At 45.2% G+C, this 21,211-nt stretch overlaps 1 protein-coding gene across 1 annotated transcript; it reads right to left on the reverse strand.

The window, feature by feature from the left end:
* Positions 1-13,752: 13,752 nt before the first annotated feature.
* Positions 13,753-20,829, reverse strand: LOC126988314 (uncharacterized). Its single transcript, XM_050846370.1, has 3 exons — positions 20,187-20,829; positions 15,062-15,538; positions 13,753-13,771 (listed from the first exon to the last, which is right to left on the reverse strand). Exons 1-3 carry the CDS (start codon positions 20,759-20,761, stop codon positions 13,753-13,755), a joined length of 1,071 nt encoding a protein of 356 aa, XP_050702327.1. The 5' UTR covers positions 20,762-20,829.
* Between the last annotated feature and the right edge of the window lie 382 nt (positions 20,830-21,211).

The following is a 21,211-nucleotide window of genomic DNA, read 5'->3' on the forward strand; positions in this document are numbered from 1 at the left end:
ACAGGTAACGAGAGTGTTTTACCTAGCCGAATAAAAAGCTCGTCGTTAGGGCATTGAAAAATTCAGTAAGTTAATACACTCGTAAGGAGGTGTTTTAGTTCATTCGTAACTCTGCCATTCCGCAAGAGTCTGCCTTAAAATGGTCCCTCACGATAGGGGACATTGATACACTTCTGGCCCAGGACCTCAATGTTACTGTGTCCAGGAGAAGGAACTGGCAGAGGGAGGGAGAGAGAGGGAGAGGGAGAGGGAGAGGGAGAGGGCGGAGGAGTAAAGAAATGAAATAACTAAAGGAGCTGAAGAAGGGAGGATTTCTCCAGAGTCTGCCTTAAAATGGTCCACGTCACTGTAGGAGAGACGGACATATTTCTGGCTTCAGTATTACTTTGTCCACGAGAAAGGACTGGCAGAGATCGAGAGAATCTGTCTCTCTCTCTCTCTCTGACTTGAACTCTTTCAAGGTATTAGTATCTTGTCTCCTCTCCTGCCTCAGTTGGCATCTCTTTCTGGCACTGCAATGTCTGTATATATCTCTCTCTCTCAGTGGCTGGGTGCTGAATTCAGGGTTGCAGTAGTTATAATTGTAATTTAATTCAAATGTAATATATAACAGTTTCATTGTAATTGTAATTGAATATGCAATTATAGTAAGTAATTGTAATTGTAATTAATTAAACGATGAGGTAATCTGTAATTAATTGTACTTAAAAAGTGGAGGTAGTACTGGGTGAGGGGGGGCGGTGCAGGGGTGGTGGTGAGGAGGCGGTGCAGCGGTGGTGGTGAGGGAGGGCAGCAGTGGTGGTGGTGAGGGGCAGCAGCAGTGGTGGTGAGGGGCAGCAGTGGTGGTGAGGGGCAGTGCAGCGGTGGTGGTGAGGGGTGGCGGTGCAGGGGTGGTGGTGAGGGGAGGGCGGTGCAGCGGTGGTGGTGAGGGGGTGGTGCAGTGGTGGTGGTGAGGGGCGGTGCAGCAGTGGTGGTGAGGGGCGGTGCAGCAGTGGTGGTGAGGGGGCAGTGCAGGGTGGTGGTGAGGGGGGCAGCAGTGGTGGTGAGGGGGGATTGGTGGTGGTGAGGGGGGTGCAGCAGTGGTGGTGAGGGGGGCAGCGGTGGTGGTGAGGGGGTGCAGCAGTGGTGGTGAGGGGGCGGTGCAGCGGTGGTGGTGAGGGGGTGCAGCGGTGGTGGTGAGGGCAGTGCAGCGGTGGTGGTGAGGGGCAGTGCAGCAGTGGTGGTGAGGGGGGGTTGGTGCAGTGGTGGTGGTGAGGGGGCAGTGCAGCAGTGGTGGTGGTGAGGGGGCAGCGGTGGTGGTGAGGGGGCGGTGCAGCAGTGGTGGTGAGGGGCGGTGCAGCGGTGGTGGTGAGGGCGGTGCAGCAGTGGTGGTGAGGGGGCGGTGCAGTGGTGGTGGAGAGGAAAGGGCGGTGCAACAGTGGTGGTGACGGGGTGCGGTGCAGCGGTGGTGGTGAAGGGGGGCGGCGCAGCGGTGGTGGTGAGGGGCGGTGCAGCGGTGGTGGTGAGGGGCAGCGCAGCGGTGGTGGTGAGGGGGCGGTGCAGCGGTGGTGGTGAGGGGGCAGCGCAGCGGTGGTGGTGAGGGGGCGGTGCAGCGGTGGTGGTGAGGGGGCGGCAGAGCGGTGGTGGTGAGGGGCGGCGCAGCAGTGGTGGTGAGGGGGCAAAGAGCAGAGGAGAGGAGGGTGGGTGAGGAAAGAGGAAGGAGGGAGGAAAGGAAAGAAGGAAAGGAGGAAACTGAAGAAAGAAAACAAGGACACAAATGAATAGAAGGAGGAAGAGAGAGAGAGAGAGAGAGAGAGGAGGAGAGAGAGAGAGAGAGAGAGAGAGAGAGAGAGAGGAGAGAGAGAGAGGAGAGGAGAGAGAGAGAGAGAGAGAGAGAGAGAGAGAACAGGAGAAAGAGAGAGAGAGAGAGAGAGAGAGAGAGAGAGAGAGAGAGAGAGAGAGAGAGAGAGAGAGAGAGAGAGAGAGAGAGAGAGAGAGAGAGAGAGAGAGAGAGAGAGAGAGAGAGAGAGAGAGAGAGAGAGTAGTTCCCAAGTCCTCCTAAGCCGTGGTCCAGCAGGGTCCAGAGAGGTTGTAATCATTTTTTACTTCATCCCAATACCATAGATACATTCAAGAAGAGGTTAGATAAAGCCATGGATGGTGAGGTAAGGTGGGGTTGAGTGTACAGGAGCTGCCTTGTATAGGCCAACCGGCCTCTTGCAGACTCCTTACGTTCTTATGTTCTTATGTTCTTATACTGGAATTGGGAGACATGCGGCTCGGAATAACTCTCATACTACTGTACACAACCCTTAACACTGAATGCTTAAGTGCCAGTATTGCTCTGCACTCGCTGACGGTGCCAGGGTGTCATACTCACGGCCCTCGTGACACACTTGGCCCCTGGGATGGTCGTGAGCGGCCCGCGGTATTCCCTGCCTCACCTGTTTCGTTGCGGGGGTCCACAGGTGAAAGAGTGACTGGAGAAGCGGAACGGGACACACACGGCTGGGAACCGCTGACCCAAGCAGTGTCTCGAGTGTTTTCTTTCCGTGACTTCCTTCCAAGTATTTTCTGTAAGTCAACGCGAAGAAAAGAGGAAAGGACAACTCGCTTCATCGTGTCTGCACGGGAAGGAGACTACGACAACTTCCTTCACTCAGTTCTATGTAATCTTCTGTCCGTGATGTATTCACTAATTAATAATCTTAAGGGGGAGTCTAAATCAGGTTCACTTTGCTTACACTGGGGATTTTATTTTTCTTGTTTTGCATTATTTTCGAAATAATACAGTGGTCTTTTATTTTTCCTTCTTTTTTTTCTTTTTCTTCTTGATCTCTAATCTGTCTCCGATCCCTGTAAACACACACACACACACACACACACACACACACACACACACACACACACACACACACACACACACACACAAACACACACACACACACACACACACACACACACACACACACACACACACACACACACACACACACACACACACACACACACACACACACACACACACACACACACACACACACACACACACACACACACACACACACACACACACACACACACACACAAACTCACCCTGTTTTTCCGTGTTTTTTTCTTTTCCCTGTTTTTTTCTCCTTTCCCTGTTTTTCCCTGTGTTTTTTCTTTTCCCTGTTTTTTCTCCTCTCCCTGTTTTTCCGTGTTTTTTTTATTTTCCCTGTTTGTTTTCCCTGTGTTTGTCTTTTTCATGTTTTTTTCTCCTTTCCCTGTTTTTTTCATGTTTTTCTTTACCGTTTTTTATCCTTTCCTTGTTTTTTTTCCTCTGTCTTTTTCTTTTCCCTGTTTCTTTCTCCGTGTTTTTTCCCCGTTTTTTCTCCTCTCCCTATTTTTTTTCCCTGTTTTTTTCTCCTTTCCCATTTTTTTTCTTTTCCCTGTGTTTTTTTTTCATTTCCCAGTTTTTTTCACTTCCCTGTTTTTTCCTGTTTTTTTTTTCTCTTTTCCATATTTTTTTTTTATTTCCGTTTTTTCAATTTTCTTTTCCCCGTTTTCTTCTCTTCCCAGTTTCTTTAAAGATTGGACGAGACGAAACGAAACGAAAAGAGAAGAGAAGCGAGTCAGTCTTTCGTTCGTTTCCAAATTCGTTTTATTCATATATTCACCGAGGCGGAGCTTAAGAAAACACACACACGCACGCACGCGCCTTTCTGCTCCTCTCCTCAACTGTATAATAATAGCTTACCTTCCGTCTGAGTCTCGGCCGCACGGAAAATGAATGAAAGGAACCAAGCCAACGGAGAAACACTTGTCAAAAGATCTGCCAAACGGAAGAAAATTCATAAGTAAAAAAAATAAAACGAACCATAGTATTTATTCTCTTAATAAATCAAGCAAATCAAAACAAACTCGTGTATGTCTAAAAACGAATAACAAAAACAACACAAACTAACGACATTCACCACCACACGAATATTATTTCTCGTATATAAGTAAAACAAACGAGCGGTAGTTTTCTTCTCTCTATGGGCCGCATTACAAGTCCAATCCGAGGAGTTTTGGGTCACTACAAAGGTCGGTTTAGGGGCCGCATTACAAGTCCAATCCGAGGAGTTTCGGGTCACTACAAAGGTCGGTTTAGGGGCCGCATTACAAGTCCAATCCGAGGAGTTTCGGGTCACTACAAAGGTCGGTTTAGGGGCCGCATTACAAGTCCAATCCGAGGAGTTTCGGGTCACTACAAAGGTCGGTTTAGGGGCCGCATTACAAGTCCAATCCGAGGAGTTTCGGGTCACTACAAAGGTCGGTTTAGGGGCCGCATTACAAGTCCAATCCGAGGAGTTTCGGGTCACTACAAAGGTCGGTTTAGTGGAAGAATCACAAGTCCAATCCGACGAGTTTCGGGTCACTACAAAGGTCGGTTTAGGGGCCGCATTACAAGTCCAATCCGAGGAGTTTCGGGTCACTACAAAGGTCGGTTTAGGGGCCGCATTACAAGTCCAATCCGACGAGTTTTGGGTCCCTACAAAGGTCGGTTTAGGGGCCGCATTACAAGTCCAATCCGAGGAGTTTCGGGTCACTACAAAGGTCGGTTTAGGGGACGTATTACAAGTCCAATCCGAGGAGTTTCGGGTCACTACAAAGGTCGGTTTAGGGGACGTATTACAAGTCCAATCCGAGGAGTTTTGGGTCACTACAAAGGTCGGTTTAGGGGACGTATTAGAAGTCCAATCCGAGGAGTTTCGGGTCACTACAAAGGTCGGTTTAGGGGACGTATCAGAAGTCCAATCCGAGGAGTTTCGGGTCACTACAAAGGTCGGTTTAGGGGACGTATCAGAAGTCCAATCCGAGGAGTTTTGGGTCCCTACAAAGGTCGGTTTAGGGGACGTATTAGAAGTCCAATCCGAGAAGTTTTGGGTCACTACAGAATTATTCATCCCGAACTCTGTAGGGACCCGAAACTTCTCGGGTATGACTTGTAATACGCTCCCATCAACCAAACAGAAGAACTAAACAAACTCGTGAATATGTAACAACGAATAACAACATAAACAAACAATATCCATCACTAGACGAACAAAATTTCTTGTTTATAAGTAAAATGTGAATATTTCTTCTCTCTATAAAGCAAACAGAAAACAATACAAACTCGTGCATATTTAAAGAAAATGAATAACAACAACAATAACAAAACTAACGACACTCACCACCGCATGAATATTCTTTCCCATTCATAAGTAAAAAAAAAAAGCTAGTATTTCTTTTCTTTATAAACCAAACAGAAAAACAAAAAAAATCGTGTATCCAGAAGCCTATATAAATTATCGTCCGCAAGTAAAACAAAAAACAAAAAGACAAACTCGTGTGTTCAGAAGCCTATATAGTTTATCGTCCACAAGTAAAACAAAAGAAAACAAAGACAAACTCGTGTGTTCAGAAGCCTATATAGTTTATCGTCCACAAGTAAAACAAAAGAAAACAAAGACAAACTCGTGTGTTCAGAAGCCTATAGTTTACCGTTGAAAAGTAAAGTAAGTTTTTCGTTCATAAGTAAACAATAACAACTACTATTTCTTCTCCTAATAAACCAAACAGAAAAACAAACAAACTCGTGTATCCAGCAGCCTATAGTTTATCGTTCAACAGTAAAAAAAAATAATAAATAAAAATAAATAAATATAGACGCCACAAAAAGCTCAGCCTGTGCGCGTTCGTTATTGATTCTCTTCTTTCTTTCTTTTTCATTTCATTTATCTTTTTCGTTTTTTTTTCTTTTCTTTTTTTCTTTTCCCGGTTTCTTCTCTTCCGTGTTTTTTTTTCATTTCCGTTTTTTCATCCTTCCTTTTTTCTCATCTTTTCCGTTTTGTTTTCTGTTCATTGTTTTTTTTCTTCTCATTGTTTTCTGATCCCGATTTTTCCTTTCCCTTTTATCTTCTTGTTTTCTTTTCCTTTTTTTGCTTTTCATTTTTTTTCTTTTCACGATTTTTCTTTTCCTTTTTTTCCTTTCCTTGTTTTCTTTTATTAATCTTCTTAAGATAAAACGAAACGAAAAAAAAAAACAAGTGAGTCAGTCAGTCAGTCTTTCTTATTTGCATCTTTTCCACTTTTTTTTATTTCATTTTTTTCACTTTTTTCAATCTGTTATAATCCTTTGTTTTGATGCGGGACACAAAAGCGACACATCACACACACACACACATATACACACACACACACACACACACACACACACACACACACACACACACACACACACACACACACACACACACACACACACACACACACACACACACACACACACACACACACACACACACACACACACACACACACACACACACACACACACACACACACACACACACACACACACACACACACACACACACACACACACACACACACACACACACACACACACACACAGAGAGAGAGAGAGAGAGAGAGAGAGAGAGAGAGAGGTTCCCATTCCCATACATCTACTTTATATTTCATTATTCACGGAGGTTAACAAACAACAAAGGAAATAAACAAACAAACGAACAAACAACCGCGTAGAAACAATAGCAAACCCTCCCCCTCTCTCTCTCTCTCTCTCTCTCTCTCTCTCTCTCTCTCTCTCTCTCTCTCTCTCTCTCTCTCTCTCTCTCTCTCTATCTATCTCTCTCTCTCTCTCTCTCTCTCTCTCTCTCTCTCTCTCTCTCTCTCTCTCTCTCTCTCTCTCTCTCTCTCTCTCTCTCTCCTTTCATCTCATCTTTCCTCTCGTCTCCTCTTCCTATCCTCTCCTCTCATTTCATCCTTTTTCTTCGTTTCCCTTGTCTTCTCTTCTCTTTTCTCCTCTCCTCTCATATTCTTTGTGTTTCTCCTCCTTTCTTTTCACTTCCCTTCTCTTCGCATCTCTCTTCTACTCTCTCCTCTCCCTTCTCTTCCTCACGTACGCTAACAGGCCATAAAATACATTCCTGCTGTGATGTGAACGTTGTCGGTCTTGTAACCTGCGTGTGCGGGGAAGTGTAAAACGCATTATTTTTATCATGCTAATGGTTTGCTGTCTTGCGTGAGTGTGTTGGAAGAGCAGGAACAGAAGCAATAGCAGCAGGAGGAGGAGCAGGAGGAGGAGGAGGAGGAGGAGGAGGAGGAGAGAGGATGTGTTTGAGTCAATATGAAAATCGTATGATGCAGTTTCGTCTTTCTCTTGTCGTTTTTTTAAATTTTTTCGTGTGTGTGTGTGTGTGTGTGTGTGTGTGTGTGTGTGTGTGTGTGTATTTAAGTGTATGTGTGAAAAAATTCGTTCACTGATCCTAATGCTGTTTTTTTTCCTTTCCTTCCTCCGTGTGTGCTTGTGTGTGTGTGTCTGTGTGTGTGTGTGTGTGTGTGTGTGTGTGTGTGTGTGTGTGTGTGTGTGTGTGTGTGTGTGTGTGTGTGTGTGTGTGTGTGTGTGTGTGTGTGTGTGTGTGTGTGTGTGTGTGTGTGTGTGTGTGTGTGTGTGTGTGTGTGTGTGTGTGTGTGTGTGTATGTGTGTGTGTGTGTGTGTGTGTGTGTGTGTGTGTGTGTGTGTGTGTGTGTGTGTGTGTGTGTGTGTGTGTGTGTGTGTGTGTGTGTGTGTGTGTGTGTGTGTGTGTGTGTGAGTGTGTGTGTGTCTGTGTGTGTGTGTGTGTGTGTGTGTGTGTGTGTGTGTGTGTGTGTGTGTGTGTGTGTGTGTGTGTGTGTGTGTGTGTGTGTGTGTGTGTGTGTGTGTGTGTGTGTGTGTGTGTGTGTGTGTGTGTGTGTGTGTGTGTGTGTGTGTGTGTGTGTGTGTGTGTGTGTGTGTGTGTGTGTGTGTGTGTGTGTGTGTGTGTGTGTGTGTGTGTGTGTGTGTGTGTGTGTGTGTGTGTGTGTCTGTGTGTGTGTGTGTGTGTGTGTGTGTGTGTGTGTGTGTGTGTGTGTGTGTGTGTGTGTGTGTGTGTGTGTCTGTGTGTGTGTGTGTGTGTGTGTGTGTGTGTGTGTGTGTGTGTGTGTGTCTGTGTGTGTGTCTGTGTCTGTGTGTGTGTGTGTGTGTGTGTGTGTGTGTGTGTGTGTGTGTGTGTGTGTGTGTGTCTGTGTGTGTGTCTGTGTGTGTGTGTGTGTGTGTGTGTGTCTGTGTCTGTGTCTGTGTGTGTGTCTGTGTCTGTGTCTGTGTGTGTGTGTCTCTCTGTTCCTGTCTCTCTGTGTGTGTCTCTCTTCATTAACCTCTTCTTTGCTCTCTCTCTTCTCTCTCTCCTTCCTTACCTTCCTCCTCTCTCTCCTCTCCTCTCTCCTCCTTCCCTCCTTTCCTCATCCATCCTCCATTACCTCCCTCCTCCCTCCTCACTGCCTCACCCTTCCTCCTTTCCTTACCTCTCCCTCCCTTTATTCACCTTTCTTCACCACTCCCCTTCATCTCTCCTTCCCTTCCTCTCTTACCTCTCTCTCTCTCCCTTCCTCACCTTCCTCCCTCTCTCCACTCTCCCTTACTTTACCTTCCTCCTCCTTCCCTCCTTTGCTACAACTTTCTCTATTTCCTTCCTTCCTTTCTTTAACTGTCCTCCCTTTCTCCCTCTTTTACCTTTCATTATTTCTCCCTTCCTTCACCTTCCTCCTTACCTCTCTCACTTAACTGTACCTCTGCTCTCTCTCCCTTTCCTCCCTTCCTTCACTTTCCTCCCTTCCTCTCTTAACTCTCTTCTCTCTCTCCCTTCCCTTCCATCTTCACCTTCCTCCCTTCCTTCACCCTTCCTTCCTTCCTTTACCTGCCTGCCATCTTTCTATCTCCTCTTACATCATCTCCCCATTTTCTTTCACATATTCCTATCTTCTTTCCCATCGTCATCCCATTTTCTTTCCCATCATCTTCCCATTTTCTTTCCCCTCATCTCCCCATTTTCTTTCCCCTCATCTTCCCATTTTCTTTCCCCTCATCTTCCCATTTTCTTTCCCCTCATCTTCCCATTTTCTTTCCCCTCATCTTCCCATTTTCTTTCCCATCATCTTCCCATTTTCTTTCCCCTCATCTTCCCATTTTCTTTCCCATCATCTCCCCATTTTCTTTCCCCTCATCTTCCCATTTTCTTTCCCATCATCTCCCCATTTTCTTTCCCCTCATCTTCCCATTTTCATTCACACCATCTCCCATTTTCTTTCCATCATCCAATTTCTTTCCCCTCATCTTCCCATTTTCTTTCCCATCATCTCCCCATTTTCTTTCCCATCATCTCCCCATTTTCTTTCCCATCATCTTCCCATTTTCTTTCCCATCATCTTCCCATTTTCTTTCACACCATCTCCCCATTTTCTTTCCCATCATCTTCCCATTTTCTTTCCCATCATCTCCCCATTTTCTTTCCCATCATCTTCCCATTTTCTTTCCCATCATCTTCCATATCATTCCCATCTTTTTTCATATCATCCTCCCATTTTCTTTCACACCATCTCCCCATTTTCTTTCCCATCATCTTCCCATCTTCTTTCACATCATCCTCCCATTTTCTTTCACATCATCTTCCCATTTTCTTTCCCATCATCTTCCCATCTTCTTTCATATCATCCTCCCATTTTCTTTCACACCATCTTCCCATCTTCTAATCCCATACTCCCTTCCTACACCTGCCCTTCCCGTCCCTCCTCGGCCTTTCCCTCCCTCTCTCCTTCCTTCTTTTCCTTCCTCTTCTCTCCCTCCTTCCTTCCTTTCCTCCCTTCCCTTTCTCCATCCCTCTTTCATCTCCCTTCCTCTTCTCTTCCTCCTTCCTCCCTTTCCTTATCTTCCTGTATTCTCTTGATAGATTTTAGTCTTGTTTTTCTTTCTCTCTTTCCCTTCCCTTCCCTTCATCTTCCAACTGTTCATTGTTCTCTAGACTTCAATTCTTTTACTCTGTGTTAGTCTTGTTTATTCAGTGATTTCATTTCTCTCTCTCTCTCTCTCTCTCTCTCTCTCTCTCTCTCTCTCTCTCTCTCTCTCTCTCTCTCTCTCTCTCTCTCTCTCTCTCTCTCTCTCTCTCTCTCTCTCTCTCTCTCTCTCTCTCTCTCTCTCTCTCTCTCTCTCTCTCTCTCTCTCTCTCTCTCCGTACCGTTATTACTCGTCTTTTCGCTCAGGTAATCAAAATGAAGGTTGCTGATAATATTCACCGAGCTCTTTGAAGATAATAACAGGAATATTACTCTATCTATCTATCTATCTATCTATATATATATATCTATCTATTTATCTGCCTTTTTATCTTTTTATCTATCTATTTTGTCTGTTATTGTTTGTTTCTCTCTTTCTTTCGTCTCTATGGTCATTTCTATTTTTTAATCCTCTGAAAAGATTAAACCCTATAGATTTTTTTACAGCACAGAGAGCAACTCAAGGGCAACACAAAAAGATGTAAAAAAAAGGCGGCTAAATGTTGCTTTCATATAGTGATAGATACAGAGTGGCCGAAAGAGGTCATTTTCGGATGGAGAGGTGTCGATGCACCCTTCTTGAAAGAGTTGTCATAAGCAGGAGGAAATACAGACGAAGGAAGGCTGTTCCAGAGTTTACCAGCGAAGGGGATGAAAGAATGGAGATGTTGGTTAACTCTTACATAAGGGGTTTGCACAGTACAGGGATGAGAAAGAGTAGAAAGTCGTGTGCAGCGGGGACGCGGGAGGGGAGGGAGGCATGCAGTTAGCAAGTTCAGAAGAGTAGTCAGCATGAAAATATCGATAGAAGATAGAAAGAGATGCAACATGGCGGCAGAATTTAAGAGGTAAAAGGCTGTCAGTAAGAGGAGGAGAGCTGATGAGACGAAGAGTCTTAGACTCCAGTCAGTCCAGAAGAGCTGTGTGAGTGGACCCCCCCTTGTTCTCTCTCTCTCTCTCTCTCTCTCTCTCTCTCTCTCTCTCTCTCTCTCTCTCTCTCTCTCTCTCTCTCCCCCCCCCCCCTTCCATTTTTTATATGTCCGTAAGTGTTCTGATATAATCCGTAGCTGCACTTTATCCACGCTCGCCAATATTCCTTCTCTCTAAGTATAATCGGTTTTGTCTTTTATTATTTTCACCATTTTTCCTTTCTCTATCTTTTTTCATTTTTTTGCTTCCTCTTTCTGCTGATAAACTGTTCTATATTTCACTCTAATTTATCTTTTTTTATTCTATACTCCATCGTTTTTTTCATTTCAGTTTTTGGTGTTTTTTGCGAGTTCCATTTTTCATTATACTGTTAAGCGTTTCTACTTTTCACTCTAATTTCCTTTTTTCTATTTCTCTATCTGTTTTTCCCTTCAAATGCGTAGTTTTGTTGTTGTTTTTATTCTTGATCAACGAATTATTATTTCCATTTTTTCATTCTACTAAAAACCTCTTCTACTTTTTACTACTTTATCTTTTTTTCTATCCCTCTATCTCTTTTCCCTTCCAGTCTCGTATTTTTTGTTGTTTTGTTTATTTTGTTATTCGATCCACGGCTAACTACATCCATTTTTTTTATTCAACTAAAAAGCCTCTTCGTTTTTTTACTCATATATACCTTTTTTTCTTTTATCCCTCTCTCACTTTTTTCTTGAGACGCGTAGGTGTTGTTTTATTCCTAATTATTTCATTTTTTTCATTCCACAAAAGCCTCCTCGATCTTTTATTCATATTTAACTTTTTTCTTCTAGTCCACTATCACTTTTTTTTCCTTCAGATGCGCAGTTGTTATTTTGTTCCTATTTTGTTACTCGACCGACGGATATTTATTTCCATTTTCTTTCATTCTACTAAAAGCCTCTTCTATTTTTTACTACTTTATCTTTTTTTCTATCCCTCTATCTCTTTTTCTCTTCAGATGCGTAATTTTTGTTGTAGTTTTGTTCCTATTTTGTTACTCGATCAAAAGGTTATCATTTCTATATTTTCATTTCACTAAAAGCCTCTTCGATTTTTTACTAACTTATCTTCTATCCCTCTATCTCTTTTTCCCTTCCAGATGCGCAGTTTTTTGTTGTTGTTTTGTTCCTATTTTGTTACTCGATCAACGGATAATTATTTCTTTTTTTTCAATCTACTAAAAGCCTCTTCGATTTTTTACTCATATTTACCTTGTTTTCTTCAATCCCACCATCACTTTTTTTCTTCAGATGCGCAGTTTTTTGTTGTCGTTTTGTTGCTATTTCGTCACTATCTCTGTGCGTAACGAATTCGTCCCTTTCTCTTTCTACTACGTAATAACCGGTTTTATCTTTCACTAATCTAACCTTTCTTCTCTATGTCATTCTTTTCCCTTTGGTCCCCACGTTTTAGTTTACTTTTAGTTTACCAATTGTGTTATTCTTTGTATGATTGATTTCACTGTTCACTACTTTTTCCTTTTATTTCTATATGGATATCTTATATCTTCTGTGCAGTTTCTATTTTGCTGATTCTGTTACTTTACAGATAATCGGTTTCACTTTTCAGTAATATATCTTTCTACCTATCTTTCTTTTCACTAACTTAACTTTTTTATATACATCTTTCTTTTCCTTTAGATGATCAGGTTTTATTTTGCCATTTGTGTCACTCTAAGTTAAATCGGCTCTGTTTTTTCCCTACGTTAACCTTTCTTACATAGCTTCCCTCTGTATCTTCTGAGCAGGATGCATATTGCTTATTGAGTTACTCTACGGATTCTCGGCTCCACGTTTGAATGGAGGCTTTCACACGCACTCACGACCACAAAAAGTAGCGCTACAAACAGATTTGCGTGGTTGGCTTCGCTGCCGGTGGCGACCACAAAAAGTAGCGCTGCTCGTCACGATACATGGCATTCAATGGGAGTTTTCACACGTAGCTGCAGCAGCGCCACTTTTTTAGCAGCGCGTGCGTGGCGCGATTGTAGCGCTGCTAACGCCCTACTCAATTTTAGTAGCGATGCTGAGAAGCGCCGCTAACTCGACACTCACCCCACAACACTTTCTAGAAAGATGAGCTGCGCTTCACAGCAGCGCTGCTAAAACTGAGTCGCGCGTGAGTCGCGCTGCTGCAGCTCTCTGAGTGTCCCCGTGTGTAAGGGCCAAACAGCGTCGCTATTTCCCTGACCTTTAAGACATAAGCTCCGAGTGACATGTGTATAAGAGCCTTGGAACCTCTTTGAACTGTATATAGATGACCTCGAACCCCCTTACTCGAGATGGTTGTTGTTGTTCTTAAAGCTGTTTACTATTTGTCATCTCGGAGACCTTAATCTACTTCAATACAAGGCGATTCCTGTCTTGAGTGTTGCAGGAATGAAGGAAGGAAAGGAAGGGGAAGTGTTGTGGAGGGAATGTATGTGAGGAAGGGAAGTGTTGTGGAGGGAATGTATGTGTGTTGTATGAGTCTTGAGTGTTGCAGGAATGAAGGAAGGAAAGGAAGGGAAGTGTTGTGGAGGGAATGTATGTGTGTTGTATGAGTCTTGAGTGTTGCAGGAATGAAGGAAGGAAAGGAAGGGGAAGTGTTGTGGAGGGAATGTATGTGAGGAAGGGAGGTGTTGTGGAGGGAATGTATGTGTGTTGTATGAGTCTTGAGTGTTGCAGGTAGGAAAAGAAAATAAGAAAGGGTTGCAGTGTGTTGTGCGTGTGTATATTTGAGTGTTGAGTGTTGCAGGAAGAAAGGAAGGTAAGAAATAGTTGAGGATGGAAGGAGAGAGTTAACGATGGAAGGAGTATGTAGGAAGAAAGTAAGGAAGAGAAAAAAAGTTGCAGTGTGCTGTGTGTTTGTGTGTGTGTGTGTGTGTGTGTGTGTGTGTGTGTGTGTGTGTGTGTGTGTGTGTGTGTGTGTGTGTGTTGTCTGAGTCATTCCTCGTGTAGGTGTTGCGTGTCATGATGAAAAAAGAGATCTTGGAATGGAGCATAAGCGATGGAAGTCTTTATAAAGAGGATATGAAGATGACCAGGTGAGGAATAAGAAGAGAGAGAAGAAGAGAAGATGGTTACGAAAGATAAAGAATAAGAAGAGAGAAGAAGAAAAGAGAAGATGGTGACGAAAGATAAAGAATAAGAGAGAGAAGGAGAAAAAGAGACAAGATGGTGACGAAAGATAAAGAATAAGAAGAGAAAAGAAAAAGAGAAAAAGAGAGGAAAGTGAAGAATAAGAAAGACATGAGGAGTGTGGAATGATGAGAAATGATGAAGAATGACTGTGTTAAAAAAGCCAAAGATTATTACGTTATTATTGTAATTATTATTATAAGCATTATTATTACTATCTTCACCTGTAGTACTATTGTTACTATCTCTACTACTACTACTACTACTACTACTACTACTACTACTACTACTACTACTACTACTACTTCTATTACTACTACTACTACTACTACTACTACTACTACTACTACTACTACTACTACTACTACTACTACTACTACTACTACTACTACTACTACTACTACTGCAACTACTACTACTACTACCACTACTACTACTACTACTACTACTACTACTACTACTACATAAATGATACCTCCACCCATGTTTATTTTCCCGACACATAATCATGGAGGGCTCCATAGCTTGGAGGTCATTAGCCCCAACTCTGTTCGCTAATGACTGTGGCATCCAACCATATCGCTAATACTACCTGACACTAAATCACCTATCATCTATTACGTCTAGATCCCCCTTTCCTTCCCTACTCAAGTCACTCCCGACCCACCCTAATGTCACTCTCCACCACTGTGGCTTCATAGTCCATATTGGAGATGGTGGTGGCTTTTGGGCCAGAGTGTCTGGTGCCCCTGAGACATAGGATGGCCGACCTGAGCAGGGAGAACGAGAGGCGACACCTCATCCAGGCGACAACGTGGCTCCTTGGCTGTTGCTTCTTTTCTGAGATTAGTTCCGCGAGGCGTGCGTAGAAGCATTGGGCCCTGGGACCCATCCCGCCGGATGTGGTGAAGACGAGGGGGGTGAAGCTGCCCTGATCCACATGTTGGATTCTTTCACCGTATGCCCTTGTCTTCTCCTGCTCGTTCCTGTGGTGGGCGGCTTGCAGGGGCAGCTCACGGTGACAGACAGCCATCGGGTCGAATATGCGGATGTCCATGAACGCCCGCTGTCCGCGCACCCTGAATCCGCGGGCACTTACATCAACCCGTGCCTCCTGTGAGGTATTGGCTGTCCTGTACCGAAGGTGATCGCCGTCCAGTTGAAGCAGTGCCAGCTCGGTAGTGACGTCTTGGCATACCTCCCCGAGCATGCTGGCTGTCAGATCCCTCACTTCATCGTGTCGAATACAGACGAAGCCTCCTTTTTTACATGTCATGGTGTGGGTGACATCATTTGCTGATCCACATGCACAGAGATCAGGCAGTCCCTCAATCGGCCAGCCATATCTCAGAGCAATGGCGTCGACAAATTCTTGTTTGTTGAGGCTGAAGCCCTTTGCTCTGATTGGTAATGACGTTAGCCAGTTAGAGGCGCCTGCCTCCTGTGCTGTGTGTATTTTTCTACCCATTTCTGTGGACAGGTGGTGTGTAAGACGGTCCAGCTCGTCTTTTTGGGCCTGTTGCCTTTCTTCTGAGATTTTTCTTTTAATATCTCTTATTTCTGTTTGGTCTATCTCGCCCTCTGCCTCCTGAGCGATGATCCTGTTGATGAGTGACCTGGTAAGGCTGATGGAGTTTGGTTCTCCTTATCAGCCAGCTTCTCAGCGTTGGTGATCCCCATCCCACCCAGTCTTGGGGAGTGCTAGCATATCCTGCTCCTCCTCCCCCAAAGCATGAGATTTCACCAGCGCCGGCAAGAATACATTCTTGACGGCATTTTCCAGTGGTCGGAGGAGTGGACTGATGCCGGGGATGGTGCGCATCAGGAACGTCCACCGATGTTGGATGCCGTGGGTGTACGCTGAATAGGCAGCGTGTGGCTCAGTCTTGGCAATGGCAGACAAAGCTTCTATTTCCTTCACCCATTCAGCTACTTTGTCTCCCACGTACTCCTTCTTATATACCTCTGTCCCGATCACTGCACCTAAGTGTCGTTGTCCGTCTTTTGTCACAATGACGCCACTTCCTCTAAAAGTTTCTGCGGCATGGTCATAATGTTCAGGTTTGACAATAAGGACAGACTTGGTGGCGTTAGGGATGTATCCTATCTCAGGGTCGGCGGTGTTCACAGTGTCCCACCACCCTTTTAAGTCTGAGATTTTACCAGCACCTGAGAGGTCATCCGCATAAGCCACCTGTTTCACCCGTGTTTCTGCGAACGCGATTTCATTTTGGAGGACTGATAGGCCCAGGGCGTACATAGCCATGGCCTTGTGTTGTTCCCTCAGATGATTTTAACACTTTCACCTTTCCACTGTGGCTATTTATGTATAAGTCAGTCTGGTATGTATAGGTGTTTTCGACATACATAGCTAAGCTGGGGCACTTGGCTTTAATGTTGTGTATCATAGTCTTTCTATTTATTGAGTTGAAGGCATTTTTGGCGTCAACAAGAAGCACTGCTTCGCACTCCACGTGGTCGAATATCTCCCGCATGGCATGGACTGCTGCTTCTCCTCCTGCCTGCTGCCCCGCACAAACTTGGAGGTTCCCTGCTGCCATTCTCACATCTTCTTTGACGACAGCCATGATGCATTTGCCTACGATGCGCCGCAGGACTTCTCCGACTCCTATAGGCCTGCATCCCGGCCTCTTGTCCAGGGGAATGAGGCGGCATGCCGTCAGGGCGTCCACATAGTGGCAGCTGGAGGAGGCGAGTTTTCTTGCCACTGCTGCAATAGTGTTGCGCAAGTCGCCAGCTGCATTGCCAAAGTTGGCGCTGCTCAGCAAGCTTCGCCATGCCCGTGCATCAAGTCCTGAGGGCCCCGCGCTGCCACGAGTCTGGAGGGCCTTCTTCCACACCATCTCTCCTGTTATCCTTTCGTATATAACTGGATTCGGTGGTTGGTGACATCCTGCCAGTCTCAGTCCCTTCAGGTCACTCGGTGGAGGATGTTTTTCCTTGAGTTGACTGATCGTGTCCCTGGTGAGTGGAAGCACACCCCTTGTGGAATTTACTGACAAGGCTCGTGTTTCAGACGCAACGTTGCCTTGTCGCATTTTGTCTGCAAACTTCCGGGCCCTGTCTTCTGTGGAGGTGTTGTTTTGTTGGGGTCCGGGGAGCCTCTCCTGTATGGCTCTGGCTTCTCCAAGGAGGGCATCTAACTCGTTAGTTTGCCACAAGGCAACTCGTCTTCTTAATGCCTCGATATTTTCGGCTTGTTTGGTCTTTGGGTGTGCTTTTTGGAGGAAGAGATGGGGGAGAGTGAATACAATTTTCAGGGATAGGGGCGCCAGTGGTGTGTTCTGGATGTAGTTATTTAACAGGGTGACAATTTCTTTGATGATAAATGTCGTGGCTCCACATCTGGGTGGTTCAAAAAGATTTCTTGCAGACCACCCAACAACTTCAAGGTATGTGTCATCCACCCACCTCGTTGCTTCCCCCTCCGCTAGCCCCTTCCAAGCAAAGCTTCCCCCGACCTCCGCCGCGCCCTGTCCAGTCGAAGAGGAAGAGTGATGAGGGGGTGGTGGTAGTGGTGTTGGTAGTGGCAACATTGGAGGTGCCAATGGAAGGGGTGGTACCGGTTGAGGGGGATATAGAGGTGGCGGTTGTGCAGCAGCTCCCTCCGACACACCCTCCCCCCGCTCACTCCTTCCCCGGCAGCCCTCATTGTCCCCGCGGTGTCGCGCTTCATCGTTATCCTCCCTGCTCTGATCCCTGCCCAGGGGATTTTGGCACCTGTCGCTCTTCTTACAGTTCGTACAGCGTCTTTTCTCCTTAACACATGCACAATTTATACATCTGTGATCTTCTTTTGTACAAACGCAGCATCTTCTTTGGCTTGGAGGGTCAAGCATTTATAAAATTATAGATATTGATATTAATGACAACAGGAATATTGGTAGTACATGTAGTAATAATGACTGATTATTGATTATGATTGAAAGTAGTAGTGATATCTACTGTGGAATGACACTAATATTAATATTCCTATTAGTTTAGCGACATTGACAGATATATAGATAGGATTATAATCAATATAATAGGCTGACACATTGTTTTCAAAGGGTGAAAGAGAGAGAGAGAGAGAGAGAGAGAGAGAGAGAGAGAGAGAGAATAATAATTGTAATTGCATTAGAACAGAAGTAAACAAAATATTAAAATTATATTAATGACACTAACGTCGATAATAATGTAGGCAGTAGTTTTGATAGTAGTGATAGTATGAACACAAGTAATATTAATAATAATAATGACAAGAATATTATACTAATACTAATTATAATAGCAATAATAACAATGGCAACGCTAATGATAGTAACAATGACAAAAAATAATAATAATAATTATAACAATAATAATAATAGTGACACTAAATAAACGTTGTAGCCTATATCAAGGTGTATGAAATGATTAATTGATTTATATAATAAAATTTAAGCTGCACAGGCGCTGTGGCTGGCTCCGTTTCTTTCCTTTACGTTAACATATGTTTCCATATCAAGCATTTCATTACGCTAAGTATATATTTGCTTTTTTCTGGTGGACATGAAATATAAATGAAAATATTGATAACACCGATTCGACCATAACCAGCAACACCGCCTCACCGCACCGTATGCAGTTGTCTGCGGGTCGACTGCCAACACCGGTTTTTCACTCTCTTTCAAGGCTAAATTGAACTAAATACAAGTAATAGATTAAATATACGTTGCTACAGAACCGCCAGTTTGGGAGGTGTGAGGCGAGCCTCTCTTGTCGCTGGCAACCCTCCGTCCCAGCCCATTAACTGCTCGGTCAGAGGTCAGGGCGGGGCATCGACGGTCGCCACCCGCCGTTCTATCTTAAGATGCCCAACCCGTGTGTTTTACGATATTTCTGAATCACACAACACTAGACACGAACCTACACGTCCATCGAGCTTTCCTTGCTGCTTTCCTTGCTGCACCGATATTCACTTCCTTAATCACCAAGTCTATTTTTACAGGCTCAAGGTGTTTGCACCAGAAAAAAACAGCATATAAACACGGAGCGACCCACACACACGTCCTACCCCTACCAACTACTACTACTACTACTACTACTACTACTACTACTACTACTACTACTAATACAACATAAAAGATAACTCCACCCATGTTTATGTTCCCGACACATAATAATTGAGGGCTCCATAGCTTGGAGGTCATTAGCCAACTCTGTTCGCTAATGACTGTGGCATCCAACCATATCGCTAATACTACCTGACACTAAATCACCTATCATCTATTACGTCTAGATCCCCCTTTCCTTCCCTACTCAAGTCACTCCCGACCCACCCTAATGTCACTCTCCATCACTGTGGCTTCATAGTCCATATTGGAGATGTTGGTGGCTTTTGGGCCAGAGTGTCTGGTGCCCCTGAGACATAGGATGGCCGACCTGAGCAGGGAGAACGAGAGGCGACACCTCATCCAGGCGACAACGTGACTCCTTGGCTGATGCTTCTTTCCTGAGATTAGCTCCGCGAGGCGTGCGTAGAAGCATTGGGCCCTAGGACCCATCCCGCCGGATGTGGTGAAGACGAGGGGGGTGAAGCTGCCCTGATCCACATGTTGGATTCTTTCACCGTATGCCCTTGTCTTCTCCTGCTCGTTCCTGTGGTGGGCGGCTTGCAGGGGCAGCTCACGGTGACAGGCAGCCATCGGGTCGAATATGCGGATGTCCATGAACGCCCGCTGTCCGCGCACCCAGAATCCGCGGGCACTTACCCGTGCCTCCTGTGAGGTATTGGCTGTCCTGTACCGAAGGTGTTCGCCGTCCAGGGGAAGCAGTGCCGGCTCGGTAGTGACGTCTTGGCATACCTCCCCAAGCATGCTGGCTGTCAGATCCCTCACTTCATCGTGTCGAATACAGACGAAGCCTCCTTTTTTACATGTCATGGTGTGGGTGACATCATTTGGTGATCCACATGCACAGAGATCAGGCAGTCCCTCAATCGGCCAGCCATATCTCAGAGCAATGGCGTCGACAAATTCTTGTTTGTTGAGGCTGAAGCCCTTTGCTCTGATTGGTAATGACGTTAGCCAGTTAGAGGCGCCTGCCTCCTGTGCTGTGTGTATTTTTCTACCCATTTATGTGGACAGGTGGTGTGTAAGACGGTCCAGCTCGTCTTTTTGGGCGTGTTGCCTTTCTTCTGAGATTTTTCTTTTAATATCTCTTATTTCTGTTTGGTCTATCTCGCCCTCTGCCTCCTGAGCGATGATCCTGTTGATGAGTGACCTGGTAAGGCTGATGGAGTTTTGGTTCTCCTTATCTGCCAGCTTCTCAGGGTTGGTGATCCCCATCCCACCCAGTCTTGGGGGGAGTGCTAGCATATCCCTCTCCTCCTCCCCCAAAGCATGAGATTTCACCAGCGCCGGCAAGAATACATTCTTGACGGCATTTTCCAGTGGTCGGAGGAGTGGACTGATGCCGGGGATGGTGCGCATCAGGAACGTCCACCGATGTTGGATGCCGTGGGTGTACGCTGAATAGGCAGCGTGTGGCTCAGTCTTGGCAATGGCAGACAAAGCTTCTATTTCCTTCACCCATTCAGCTACTTTGTCTCCCACGTACTCCTTCTTATATACCTCTGTCCCGATCACTGCACCTAAGTGTCGTTGTCCGTCTTTTGTCACAATGACGCCACTTCCTCTAAAAGTTTCTGCGGCATGGTCATAATGTTCAGGTTTGACAATAACTACTACTACTACTACTACTACTACTACTACTACCATTACTACTACTACTACTACTACTACTACTACTACTACTACTACTACTACTACTACTACTACTACTACTACTGCTACCATTACTACTACTACTACTACTACTACTACTACTACTACTACTACCCGAGTCCTCTTCAGCAGCAGCAGCAGCAGCAGCACCCACCTCTCCGTACACTCCTGCTTCCCCATCTTTCTGTGCTGTTTTCTCTATAGTTTTCCTTTCCTCGGAAGATATTGTTGTCCATTGACCCTTCCGTGCACACACACACACACACACACACACACACACACACACACACACACACACAGTTTATATTTGTTTTTTTGTTTCTTTCTCTGTTTTTCTGTCTGTCTCTTCATCAGTCTCTATTTCCTGTGCGTGTTGTCCCTTATCGTCCACTTGTTTCCTGCCTTCCTTGGCGCTGCTTCCTCGTCCTCGCGTTGGTGGTGTCGTGGGCCACACCCCGGGTGACGGTGGCGAACACCGGGGCAACGTTCAGCTGTTGGGTGTGTGTGTGTGTGTGTGTGTGT

Source organism: Eriocheir sinensis, chromosome 69 (genome assembly GCF_024679095.1).
Source record: "Eriocheir sinensis breed Jianghai 21 chromosome 69, ASM2467909v1, whole genome shotgun sequence".
In the NCBI taxonomy this organism is placed as follows: domain Eukaryota; kingdom Metazoa; phylum Arthropoda; class Malacostraca; order Decapoda; family Varunidae; genus Eriocheir; species Eriocheir sinensis.

Excerpts from the sequence above, each read along its gene's own strand:
- LOC126988314 (XM_050846370.1), bottom strand. The coding sequence starts at position 20,761 with ATGGTAGCAGTAGTAGTAGTAGTAGTAGTAGTAGTAGTAGTAGTAGTA. Across the intron at positions 15,539-20,186 it reads AACTCCATCAGCCTTACCAG|GTCACTCATCAACAGGATCA; the intron begins GTCACTCATCAA and ends CAGCCTTACCAG.